The following is a 14,212-nucleotide window of genomic DNA, read 5'->3' on the forward strand; positions in this document are numbered from 1 at the left end:
ATGGTAATTCTAAATCTCATCAAATGGATGATCAAGATAAGCCTTTGTACTCTTTAAAATATATATATATATATATATATATATATATATATATATATATATATATATATATATATATATATATATATATAGCAAAGTAGTAGAACCATAATGCACAATTGTTCTAAAGTACTTCCAAATGCCATTTAGAGTACAGTTAAATTTAGTGTATGTGTAAGTACCGGTGTCCACATACCATGTTGTGAATTTGGAGGTCAAAGGACAACTTCCAGAAGTCAATTCTTGCCTTCCATTTCCATTTTGTTGAGGCAATCTTACTTGCTTTTCTGCTGGTTGGCATACTTTCTAGGCTAACTGGCCTATGCACACAGCATCTAACTTTTTTAAGAAAAGGAGTTCTAGGGATCAAACTCAGGTTCTTCGGCTTACCAAGTACTTTTACTAAGTTAAAGCCATTTTGCCAGCCCTAAACACTGACTTCTTGTTATACCAGCATTTTTCTAAAACATAGATAGGACTTGTCTCTGATTTAAAAGCCTAAGTCCATTAAGGCCATTGCTTCCCATTAAATAGATTTTTCTCCTTTAAAAGACTACCTGAACCTTTGTATCCTCCTTCCCAGTGACAGTTGTGCCTCATAGAGTTTGAAGTTTTTATCTTTCTTTCTGTTATCTACATAAGCAGTTGGTGTTCATCACTCTCCACACACTTCTTTCAGTAGACTTCTGTTGAGCACTTTCTATGTGCCATGCATAATTTTAGCATTTGAGATGTCCTCATGCAACTTGTAAGCAGGTTGGTCTAGCAACAGTTATTATGCAACAGATGTAGGTAAAGGATATGTCATGTTAGGACCTGGAAATGTCGAATAGGATGGGGAAGATAAAAGAACACAAATGACTTGGAATCCAACCTTACTGAGAGGTAACATCTGGGCAAAGCTTGAAAGAGACTGGGTAGTTAGTCATGCTAATATCTTAAGAAAGAATGATTAAGCAGACAATAAAGTCAGTGTGACATCTGTAAGTCAAGAGTGTTCCTGGTTTTGCAAAAAAATAAAAATTAAAAAAATAGCAAGGAACTACAGTTTCTCGACTGAAACAGGTAGGAAATGAAGTCAGGGATCATCCTGAGGATCATATTAGACCCTAATTGGGAAGCTGCAAGCAGAGGAAGGACTCAGTCTAACTTCAGCTTTGAAACAGTCATTCTGAGAACTGTGTTCAGTCCTGGGAGTAAGGGGAGCATAGGAGGCCATGTGGTCTTGATGACAGTGGAAGGTAGCTTGACTGGTGGTCGTTCACCTGCTAGTAGTGGTCAGGTTCTGGATTGTTCTGGAAGTAGAACTAACAGTATCTGTAGGCATAATGGAGATTGGGTCTGGGCCATCAGCTTTATCCTAGACAGCTAGGAGGATAAAAAATCTTTAGCTGAGTAGAGGAAGACTATTAGAACAGATTGAGTAGGAAGAACAAAAATCTACTTTAGATATGTTTGAGATTTTATTAGCTATCGAAGATATGTAAGTTCAGAGACTGGGAGAGAAGCCAGACCTAGAAGCACAAACTTAGATATCAGTAGCATGTGATGTGTTTTATAAACCATGAGCATGAATAGAATTATTAAAGCAGAGAAAGATAAGTGATGGGCCACAAACTAAACTCTGGCACACCTAAATTAAAAGGCTCTGGGAAAGGATAGGACACCTACATGGTTAACTGTCATTTGCTGCAAAATGTCAGGAAAGGAATCTTACTATTGGAGTTGTGACCATTAGTTTTACTTAGCAGCATGTTCAAAAGCAGTTTAAATGGAGCAGTGTAAGCAACTGCCTGTAAGATTTTCTTGTTCAGCTCTAGCCCAGCCATCCCAAACAGAAGGATTGCGTAGCTTGTGTGGTGACACAGCAAGGAGAACAGTGCAGGTGCACCTGCTGCCTCCCTGGCCCAGGCTTTAACCACGGCTCATTCTGTTACTGTGCAGCTCATAGGAGGAGGAGGGGTTTGAGAGATTTTGTGCAGAGTAAAAGAAGAGAATAGAATTAAAAATTATGTCCTTTTCCTTTCAATGAAAAATGAAGTACAGAATGATTCATTAGAAATAGGAAAACAAGGGCTGGAGAGATGGCTCACTGGTTAAAAGCACTGGCTGTTCTTCCAGAGGTCCTGAGTTCAGTTCCCAGCAACCACATGGTGGCTCACAACCATCTGTAATGAGATCTGGTGCTCTCTTCTGGCATGCAGGCATACATGCAGGCAGAGCACGGTGCACATAATAAATACATAAATCTTTAAAAGAAAGAAAGAAAGAAAGAAAGAAAGAGAAGGAAAGAAAGAGAAGGAAAGAAAGAAAGAAAGAAAGAAAGAAAGAAAGAAAGAAAGAAAGAAAGAAAGAAAGAAAGAAAGAAAGAAAGAAAGAAAGAAAGAAAGAAAGAAAGAAAGAAAGAGAAAGGAAGGAAGGAAGGAAGGAAGGAAGGAAGGAAGGAAGGAAGGAAGGAAGGAAGGAAGGAAGAAAGAAAGAGGAAAACAAGATGGATAGAACACTGGACATTTTCCATGATTGGGCAAGATGGTATAGGATCTAATACTGATTGGTTTCAGGCAAGAGTATGGCTCAGGTAATGGTCAGGAAGGTATAGTGTTTGTCCCCCCTTTATTAAAGTGGAAGATGTGTCCTTTTTTTTCCACCCCATTTGTCTTAAATCCTACCTCTTCTCCTATTCTCAGGAGCCTTCCTCTTGTAATACATCACATAAACATGTCTGAATGTCATCATTTTTAAACTGACACTCCTTTACAGTCCGCCTCTACCTCCTTGATCTCCCATTCTGTTAGCCTTCCTATTTTGCTAGCTGCCCCGTGAATAATACTACTAAAATGAGGCTTAGCGTGTAATTGATGGTCTACTTCTTGCCAGTGGTCCAATGGCCCTTTTTATCTACTCTCTCTAGTTCACCCAGTGCCATAGTATTAAGTAGAATGTATAGGTGGGTGAGTTTCACATGTATATCCCTCAACCCAGAAATTACCAGCTTTATAGATTTAGTCAATATCTGAACACGTATCTAGGAACTTCACAGCTCTCCCAGGATATAGACTAGGTAAAACAAATTGCATTCTGACTACTCTCAGCTAGCCCAAGCTTTCCTCATATTTTAATGTGACTCTTATCATCTATACTTGCTCAGACAAATCTAGGATTCTCCTGTATATCTCTTTTTAATGTCTTATATTCAAATTATTTCAGTCTTGACTTCTGTATCTCAAAGATATTCCTCATCTTCTGACTACTTCTTACCCACTGACACAAAGCACAATCCACCTCCTCTTGCTGAGAGGACTACGAATTTCATCTCTGCCTCCACAATAGCCAGAGGCATTTCCAAAGTACAGTGTGAATCCAATTATACATAACCACTGGAACATATTCCTTTATAATAACCACAGAACCCAGTTCCTGATCGGGCCCTGCAAAACCACAATGTATGGTCTGAACCCTGCCCACCTCTAACCTTGTGTTCATCTGTTTCGCTACAACACACTTAGGTTATTTTGTTGACCCCTGAAACATTTCTAGCTTTTCCCTTGTGTGCTCATCCCAGTAATGTTCATGAACATGCTTTGTCTTCTGTTGCCTGCTCTTCCCGCTGCTTCTGTGCTTAGTAACTAGTTCCCATCTCTCATTTCAACTCCTTATGGCATTATCTGTACATAGGCCTGATTTTTCATGTGTATACTATCTTTCTCCCTCATGAGAGTATTAATTAGTTCATGAAGATCACATTGGCAGTATTCACTTCTGGCCTGTCCCTCAGCATTCTTATGTACCAGCCACAGGTGGGCACCCATGGACTAACAAATGCAGCATGTGTATGTAAAGTCAGGTTCTACTCATTTGTCTTAAGATGATTTTTAAGCTTACAATTCTGATTTATCTTCTAGACCTACTATTGTACATAGATTCTTAATTAAAGCAACAATAGAAGAGCGAATGCAGGCAATGCTGAAAACTGCTGAGAGGAGGTAGGTAACATTCCCTATCATTTGAGTTTTAGATCACCTTCACTTGGATTGTAGCAAATGATATAAACACTAATACTTTTTATAAAGCAGAGAATAGCATTTTATCCAAAGCAGTTCCCAACTAATGCTTTGTACAGTCTATATTTGATTTAAGGTAATTTACTAGGTTGTAATATGCAAAATTAGCTGACTTTTCTTTGCCACATGACACTTATTTTTAAATGTGTTGCTCTATCTTACCTAGGCCTTTGTCCAGTGTGTGTGAAACTAAACATGCACTGCTGTTCATAGTTGACCCTTGCCCATCACAGATTGATAGGAATGTCTGAATTTGCAGTCTTGGCTGGTGAATTGTGTCAAATTCACAAGCATCAGAGGAGCAAAACAGTCTGACCTTTTAAACGTGGCCTTGCAGTCATCAAACTTCCTAATATATGCACAGTAATTTTCCTTTTAAGGTCATCTTAAAATAAACTAGTACCTCTTGACCTCCCTGTGAGATGGCATGTGTTGGAAGTTGCTCATGGAAGAGATAATAGCTTTTTAGAAGGGGTTGCATCTCCAGGGGTACTTGGAGTAACACAGAAACCTTTTCAAATCCGAGATTCCCATACTTTGCTGATGTACAAGGAAAAAAGCCAGCCGTCCCACAGGCTTTACATCTTCAGGCTTCAGTGATTCTTATTTTCAGTTACTTAAAATACTAAAAGAGCCACTGAACCTCTCAGTAAGTGGAAAAAAATAAATGGTGAATTTAGAACGTTCTTGGCAACAATTGTCAGATGTCTTTTGCTGGTTTTTGTTTGTTTTGAATTTTTATTAATTGTTCATAGAAAACATTTTCTGACAAAGCCTCAGAAGTATTTCAGCATTTTCACTGATTTTCATGAGATGTAACATTCATTATCTACTTCCAAGGAGATCCCCATGGCTCAGTTACAACAGTATAGGAGCAGATTTGTGTTCTCCGTGTGTTGTGCATGCAGTCACTAGCTCCTGGCCTTCCTTTCTCACTGTGTTTCTTGAAATCTTGCAGTCATACAAGCTCACCCGGGAAGCACTCTGAAGCCTCTGTTTTGACTGTGGCTGACTTAGCAGACCTGTTTACCAAAGAAACTGAAGAGCTTGAATGAAGTGTTGTGAAATCATCCCACAGACTTTAATATAGGACTTAACTTTCATAGTTGTAAAGCAAAAAACTATTAATTAAAAACAAAAGATCGGTAAATATTAGTAAATACTATTTCAAATTGGATGAATTTTTTTTTGTTACACACTAGCCTAGTAATAATTGGCATTTGGTTCCTTTTCCATATACTAATTTCAAAACATGTACAATGAATTTTAATTTTACATTCCTACTGAAACACTTTTTGCTTCAATGAATATCTGTAACTAATAAGGCAGGGGAATTAAGAAAGGTATTGAAGACTTTTCTTGTAATGGATAGATATTTGTAATAACAAGTCAGAATATATAAGAGAGAAAGTAAACTAGTCTAGTTTTGTATGAGTTGATATATCCAATCAATGTAGATCACGTTTTTGAAAGGGCCTTCATCATCTTTAGCATATGATTCACCATTATCTTCTCAGTAATATTTTAAGAAAGTACTGAACTGTAATAACTAGTTACTTGCATGAGTTTAAACTATAGCACTGTCATTGGAACTTAAAAGTAAGTAGTACAACTCCTAATGCTAAATCATTAGGCAGTTATTTTGCTTTTTATGTTTTGCTACTAAAAGTTAAAATACAGAAAAATTCATTTTTCTATTATGTGTTAAAGTGGTATCATTGTTAGTGTGGTTTTATGTGTTACTAATATTTACAATGATCTGTTTAATCCTCTTAGTAAGTTTTTTTAAATGTGTTTGAAGATGGATGCATCTGTAAATACTGAAATTTTATGATTTGGGGTCTTACTATAGCATAGGAACATGGCTTTTTTTTTTAAAAATCATCATTGTACTGATGTCTTAGATGGTATTCCCTTCCTATGTTCCTATAACTAGTCATTTTAGCTACTAGTATCTAAATTTACAATAGAGTTTATTCATTTCAGTTACTCTGCCCTTAGTGACTAGTGTTTGACCTTACTGCAGGAGAGTGCTGTGTTCACACATGCATATAACTGTAAGTGATGAAACTGTCCCTTCTTCTGTGAAGAATTAATAGGTGACCTTGAAATCACAAAATAAGAAGGAGCTTCTTTCCCAGCCCTGTGATGGACTATAAATGTTCTTGTTTTCTTTCTTTTAAGCTTTTGGAATTTTGAGTGACCCTCAGGATTCATTAGCTCCTACCTAACTGCCCAGAAACCTGTCCCTGGGTCTCCTTCATCAGTGAGCCTTGGTGCTTGGCTAAGGTGCATTCCTACTCCAGGTTTACAGTGATAGTTCAACTGAAGAAGACATTGTGGGTGCTCAGTCTTCAGTTGAAGGGAGATATGCATTGATTCTTTTATATGAAATGAAACTATTTTTACAGCTCTTTTACATATCATGAAGAGCTTTTATGTGTATTCATGTAGTTAATATTCCCAACAGTCCTGTGAAGTAGCTATAACTAATATCATCCCTGTTTTGAAGGTAAAGAACTAATGCTTAGGAATACTAAGAAACTTGCCTATGACATGGAGCAATTAGACAATGGGGCCCAGGCCCTCTGGCTTCACATCTGCTGTTCTTCCACCAAATCCTATGCCATGCTGAGATTCAGGAGACGTGTGGCTATAACTTAATAGTGAGATTGGTTAAGTACTTATTTTTGTTTCCAGTATTACTTCATATTCTAGGAAAAACAATTTGATGTGTTTCAATTAAAAAATGATATATTGATAACTATACTTACCAGTATTAGAGGAAAACTACTCTTATTTATTTCAGTAAGATACCTCAAATAAATATTTTAGTGGAAAATGAAATTGTAGATTGTTTCTTTCTTTTTCTTTTTCTGTTTTTTTTTTTTTTTTTTTTTTTTTTTTTTTGGCTTTTTGAGGCAGTTTCTCTGTGTAGTTTTGGTGCCTGTCCTGGAACTCGCTCTGTAGACCAGGCTGGCCTCGAACTCACAGAAATCTGCCTGGCTCTGCCTCCCAAGTGCTGGGATTAAAGGCATGCACCACCACCGCCTGGTGATTGTTTCATTTCTAAGCTATAGATCATATGAACTTTGGTTTTTAGTGACTTAACAAATATCAAATTGCCAATTATACAGTATTCCATATTTCATTTGTTTTTTTATTAAAAACTGTTGTGGTAATCCTCTAAGTGGTTCAGAACTCACCAGTACCCATATAATCCCCATATATTGGCTGCAAACCAAAGAAAGTTTAATTTCCCTTTTCAGTCATTTTTTGTTTTCTGAAATACTTTTACTTTTTCCAGTATGGGCACTATACTAGCAAACTGCTGAGAAAAAGTGGAATTGTCCAATCCTTACATTTTAAATGCATTTATACCTAGGGAATTGTTTTTCAAGTAATTCCAGATAAATTTACTAGGACTGAAGATTTATCTATGTAAATTATAAATATGTTACCTAATTCCACAGACTTGGCTTCAAACCCAAGTAGCTTTACTGTGTTTATTGCAACATCAACTTTCTCTTTGTATGTAATCTTAAGGTAATGAACTATGTATTTATTTTTAGAAATTGCTCCTTTTGGGGGAGTATAACTCAGTCATGTTATATGTTGAAAATGCACAAATCTCTGCATTTTGAGATACTCCCCCAAAAAAAATCCCTTTCACATCATTAATAACATTAAAAATCTTAACAATGATTCAACATGGAACTACTAACATTTAATAAGCAATATTAGTGTATAACAACAACTCCTTATCAAAATATTTAACAGGACTTGACTTATCGTTGGCTTAACACCTCTTCAAGGGGACACAAGCCAAAATGCCTTTCAACTCTTCTGCTCTCAGTTGCTAACCCTCCCAAAATTAGTATGATTGAGTCATCTGTGTTTATTAACATAGGATAACTTCTTGGAAATGCAGAAACTACCTGTGTTAACATGACCAAAATGCTACTTAATAGAAGACATTTTCAGTTTGTGTAGAATTTAGTCAAACAAAATCCCACAATAATATGCCATTTTGTATTTGTAATTACTGTGCTGTGTCTGGGCAGTTTTCTTATAGTAATCTACTGCCTCTGACTCTTACACTCTTTTTACCCCCACTTCCTGGATCCCTGAACACTGGAGGGCGGGCAGTGAAAAATGTCCTATTTAGGGCTGAGCATTCTGCAGTCTCTTGTTCTCTGGACCTTGACCAGTTGTGAGTCTTTGTGTTAATCATCACCTACTGTACAAAGAAGGTTCTCTGATGAGAGTTGAGATGCATTAATCGATGAATATAAAGGTTAAGTCATTAGGTGTTGGTTTAATATTATGTTCATGTAGTAGAATAGTAGTAGTAGGTTCTTTCCTAGGTGACAGTTCTGTGAGATACCACAGACTAACAAAAAGCCCAATACCAGGAATTGGTTATCTCTCTCGGAATTTTGGCCATTAGAAGAGCCTTCATATACACCCTAACATTACAGGCCATTGCCAGTGCTCCTGGTTACCCTGTAGAACTTGACAGTGAGACACTATTGCTGAAGACACTGCATGCTTGAGTCAGAAAGCGTGGTTCATCAAGCTGCCACTGACCTGGAAGCTTCACCCTACTGTGATGGAAGGTGTAGTGCATGCTACCAAATAAGGAAAGTAATTGTTGATGTCCCAGCTGTGAACCTGTGATCATTAGCCTTTTTAATTCACTTAGGGGAATCCTCACCTCCATCCTACCCCTCCATGTTCAAATCTCCCAGATTGATGGCCTCCTCTTCTTTAACCATTGTTGATACAAATACATCCATAATGAATAAACATGAATATAACCTGCTGAGTGCATTCATGTTTCCCTCCTGTGCATGTTTCTAGGGCTGACTGCATGGTTTGGGATAACCATTTAGGGGCTTGTCTCTCAGGAAGATTAATTCTTCCTCTCAGCAGTTCTTCATCACTTGTAGCTCTTCATCTAAGGGTGAAACCCCATGAAATTTCCCCCATCTAAGTTGGGGTGTTAACTCTAGTTGGAATTGTTCAGGTTTTTTTTTCTATTATAATCTTACCATTTGCTCTCTTGGATCAAAGTTATACAAAAAAAAATGTAGACAAGTTGTGCTGAATAAAATATTTCTTCCCTGTATTATTAGATGATAAGTTCATTCCAAAAGTGTTTGAAGTAACTAATTTATTCCTAATTATGGATGATTTATTCCCTTATAGTTTTTCTAATAGGCTTCTCAAGATGACTCTTATAACACAAGGGGAGGGAATCTGACAATAAATATTGAATTTTTAGAAACTCAGTTTTGTGCTCTCCCTTTCTGTTAAGCTAATTCTATGAAGAAGACAACTGCCTCCTCAGTGTGTCCTCTCAAGATCTCTGTGCTTACTCGCCTCTGGCGTTCTTTTATATGGACCAGTCATGTTGTATAGGGGCCCCTTAGGTTATAGGTTATCCTCTTTTTAACTTAATCATTTAACACCTTCTCTCTAGGTCTGGAATATAGCTCAATTGGTAAAGTGCTTGCCCAGATGCGCAAAGCCCTGGGTTAATCCCCAACACTTAAATCTGCCATGGTTACCCGTGTTTATAACCCAAGCACTCAGGAGGTGGAGGCAGAAGGATCAGAAGTTCAAGGTCATCCTCAGCCATGTAGTGAGTTAGAAACCAGCCTGGCATATATGACACTGTCTCAAAACAAGGTCTCTCTAAATAAAAAGCTGTTTCTAAATTGGGAATTACAAACTCAACACATGTTCAGAGAATTGGTAAAATACATTTCAGTTACAATAGTACTCAAGAAAAAGAAATACATACTTCCAGTAGAATATTTGAACATTAAGAACTAATACTGCAAAATGAAAAACCTTGAAAACATGCTCAGTGAAATTTCACAAGTGACTGTACTTCTATTTACATGAAATGACTAGGCAAATATTTAGCAATAGTAGTATGTCACTGTTGCTAGTCGCCTGAGTCTACAAGAGGGACAGCATAACTGCTGATAGATAACAGGGTTTCATTATGGAGTGAGGAAGATGTTCCAAACTCAAGTTGCACTAGTAGTTATACATCTCTGAATATACCAAAAATCTTTAATTATTACACTTTAAATAGCTATTTTCTTATGTGTCAATTATAACTCAATAATTTTTTTGAAATATTTTAATATTGCATAGGTTTGTTTGCTTGCTTGTTTGCTTTTTACAAAAACAATTAGGCATGTAAACATTTTGGCACAACTTGTTGGAGATGAAAATAAGACAGATGGTCATCAGAATTTGAGGCACCTGTTTTAGAGAATATTGTACCTGAGGACTCTGAGTTGATAACTGGCAGCCATGGTTACTAATGCTGCTATGTCTAGAATTGCTAATGGTCACAGTCAATTCGATTAAATAGCATGTCATATAGCTAAAATGACCAGGCAGTGCTCAAATGAAATTCTTAGACATGAGATAAATCAGACAATTACCTTTTAAGCACTCTCATTAACTCTCTAGACGTCTGGCACTTGTCAGTTTCTAAAGAAAGAATTGAACAGCCTTCCAACTCCAAGAGTGGTGAACAACAAGGCGTACATCCTCAGAGGGACTTTGTCTTATCCCAGAAATACAACCCTACAGTGCTGATCTTCCTTCAGCGTGCCAATATTGAGTTGACGGGCAAATTGTAAGGTTCCAGTGAAGAATATATTGTGGAATGTGCATTGCGTTAGATAATTCCTGTGCACTGTTGTGCATTATTATAAAATGTTGAGCAGTACCCAGGGTCTCTTTCCACTAGATTTCACTTGTAATTACCCAGTTCACACCAAATAAAATGTTCCCTGATATCTCTAGGGTAGAGGCAGGCAGATTGAGAGTCAGATTTTTCATCACTGATAATGAAATATTCAGAATACTATGTAAAAGCAGTTTAGTTGATCATAACAAGTTTAAAGTGACTTATGGCTTGAATATAACTGCCCCCAACTCCCAGGCTCATGTGTTTGAATAGTTGGTTCTCAGATGGTAACAATAATTTGGGACATTGTAAACCATTAGAGCCATGGCCCAGTATCACAAATGGACCACTGAGGGCAGGCTTTTGAAAGTGGTATCTGCTTCTGGCCATGATGGACTGTTCACTCTGAACTGAGCATCTGGTATTTGGTCATAGCAACAAGGAAAGGAACTAGTACAATGACCATTTGGAAGATTTTAAGTTTGGCTTTAAAGTTTGTACCCAAGCTGAAATTGCAGCTTGGAGCTGTAGACACAATGGTTTGTGTTCTATTTCAAACTTGCACTGTTCACTTGTAAATGAAAAACTTTGAAAGGATGAAAGCATGACTTTAGAACTAGTTTTGCCTGTGCAAAAGATTTGCTAAAACAAGCTATGAAGTGGTGGATGTGTTGATTAGTTTGATTGTGGAAATTATTTCATAATGTGTATTTATGTATATCAAACCATTACCCTGAACTTTTTAGATATCATTTGTCAGGTAGGGGTGTGTGTGTGTGAGAGAGAGAGACAGAGACAGAGAGATTTGCTTTCCATTGATAGAGTTAGCTAGGGAATCTTTAACTATTGCCCAGACTGGTCACAAATGTTTATGTTCAGTTTTTATGCCTCAGCAGCTGCACAAGTAGCTGGGACTACACATCCATGGTACTGTACACTAACAGTTTTAAAGTTCAATTCAGTGACCTTCAGATTAAAGACACCAGCCAGCATAACAAAATCCTATTCTTTAGCCTGTCAGCCAAATCCTCCTAAGAATAAAAATGTCAATGTTCTGTCCCTGTGTACTTCAAGGGCTCTACATGTGAATTTAGTGCATTCTGAAACTGGAGATGACATCCACAAGCACAATAGGACATGTAGTAACACTAAAATATGCCTTTACAGAGTTAATATTATAGCACTGGAAGGTCTCCATCTTCATCAAGAGGACCAAGTAGTCCTTACATCTCTGCCTTCTAAGGCTAGCGTTAAGTGGTTGTAAACTTTTTCTTTCTTTCCCTTCCTCTCCTTTCCTCCTTCATCCTTTAACAAGCATTGAGACAGTAAAGCTGACATCTCCCACACACATACCATTCACAACATGCTGCCAGGGAGCATGGCATGCTTCCCTCTCCTAGAATGAGGAACAAAAAGCTTTACCAAGCAATCTCTCTGGAGTTCATGTCTACATTATTCACTACAGATGCCATTAAAGTGGTATAAAATCATAAGCAATAAAGTTTTCCCTCTGAGCTTTTAGTAAATAAAATGAACTTGTTTATCAGTTGTATTAGTTACTAGTATTAGAATAAAACACCTGGCTATATTATGTATCTTAGTAAATGTCACCACATTCTCCCCTTACCCAAGCCCATAACTCTGGAATTGTCCTGATAACTTTTTCTTCTCTCATCCTTCACATCCGTCTATCAGTCAAGTTAGCCTTCAAACTACAACTGTACCCCAAATAATTGTCATCATCTTCCCAACTACCATTGTCCTTGACACCATAATTGTTCACTGGGTTGTGATAGCCTCCTACAGTCTTCCCAGAACAGTCAGTCATCAGTGATCCTTTTAAGACACATGACAGATAATCAGATAATGTCATACCTCTGTACAGAATTCTCCCACTCACTAAAGAGAACCCTAAACTCTTGTAAGAGCTACAAGGCCCTACATGCTCCGTCCCTCCATTGCCTGATTCTACTTGTCTTCTCACACATATCCCCTTGTATGTTCCATCCTCGGAATGTATGTTATTGTGTCACACACATGCCCAGTGTACTTCCTCGGGGCCTTTTACCTGGATGTCCCCTCTGCCTGTAACTCTCCCCAGCACATGCTGTGCCTGTTGCCCAGCTTCCTTCAGGTCTCTGTACATCATCAGCTTAGTAAGGCCATTTCAGTCATAGTGCACAAACCTGCACCCGTGATCCTCCGACTGTCACCCGAAAGCCTCTTAGTGGTTGGTTCTAACTCTACTGCAGTCTGATATCCTCTTTTTATAAATCCTTCCCATTTCTTACAGAAATTCTGAAAGCTAGAATCTTGGCCTCTGCTATAGTGCATCACAGGGTGCACAGTAGAGGCTCCACAGATAAATGTTGGGCAATATTATTATGGTTGGAGGGAGGATTACTAATGTCCCAAAGACTTTCCATAGATACTTACTGCTCAAATATCCTTTATATTAAAACATAATACCTCATTTTTCTATGTTTTATGCACTTATTAAGTCAAATTACTTACACAAGTTTCTAATTAAGGCTTTGTGTATAATCAAAACTTCAGTTTCTGTTAATGACTTACAGTGCAGCTCATTGTCATCTACCTCTTATTTTTCCTGCCCCAAACTTAGACCTTAATTTCTAATGCTTTTGAATATATCCAGCAACACCTGTTTACATTAAGAACACCTAAGCTCTGACTTTATTAGCAATCTGGGTCTTGTTGAACAAGTCACTTGTGTCACTTGACCTCCTCATACGTAAAATAAGAGTTAGGTTACATGAGCAACTCAACAAACTATTATCATGCTTCAATCATTGAGGGAAAGAGTTCAAATGAGACAAGAACTATGCTCAACCAAAGCCTTTTCCGTACTCTCAACAGACCTTCAGAAGAACTGAGGAAGCTAATGTGAGAAAGAGGGAAGATTTGAATTTAAATAGCAATTTTTCAGCAGACACTTACGGATACAATTAGAATTCATGTAAGGATGAGAAATAATGAGTTTCATAAAAAGTCTGAGTTGTGGATGAAAGGGAAGGTCAGAGGACCCTGTCATTTCTCCCCCAACCTTGGGCATAACCAATAGCTACTCCATTTGCTTTTCCATGTATTGGGGGGCAGGGACGGTGTTCTTATTGTTAGTTTACTTTTGACATTTTATGGTGCTGCACATTAAAACTGCATATACATAGCTTTTTAGCAGATCATTATTTTTACTACCCCAAGCAGAAGCCCTGAGTTTTGACATAGCAAATAATTCCATGTAGTTCAGTAATTATTTATTATGAGTCTTAAATCTTTACTAATTTAATTCTGGCTTTTTAAGTCTTAGGTGTCTGATTATGTAAGTAATAGAATGTCATTATGTAGAAGGTAAAAAAAAATAATGCTTGTGCAC

At 37.4% G+C, this 14,212-nt stretch overlaps 1 protein-coding gene across 2 annotated transcripts in view; it reads left to right on the forward strand.

Moving 5' to 3' along the window:
• Nucleotides 1–6,937, forward strand: part of Shprh (SNF2 histone linker PHD RING helicase) — a 71,132-nt gene extending 64,195 nt beyond the window's left edge. For both annotated transcript variants that reach the window (XM_028861153.2, XM_028861152.2), the window contains exons 29-30: nt 3,942–4,022; nt 5,059–6,937. In XM_028861153.2, the coding sequence (XP_028716986.1) occupies nt 3,942–4,022; nt 5,059–5,155 (178 nt within the window). In that variant the 3' untranslated portion in view covers nt 5,156–6,937. The remainder of the gene's footprint in view (nt 1–3,941; nt 4,023–5,058) is intronic.
• The last annotated feature ends 7,275 nt before the right edge of the window (nt 6,938–14,212 follow it).

The sequence above is a fragment of the Peromyscus leucopus genome, chromosome 8a (genome assembly GCF_004664715.2).
Source record: "Peromyscus leucopus breed LL Stock chromosome 8a, UCI_PerLeu_2.1, whole genome shotgun sequence".
Taxonomy (NCBI): domain Eukaryota; kingdom Metazoa; phylum Chordata; class Mammalia; order Rodentia; family Cricetidae; genus Peromyscus; species Peromyscus leucopus.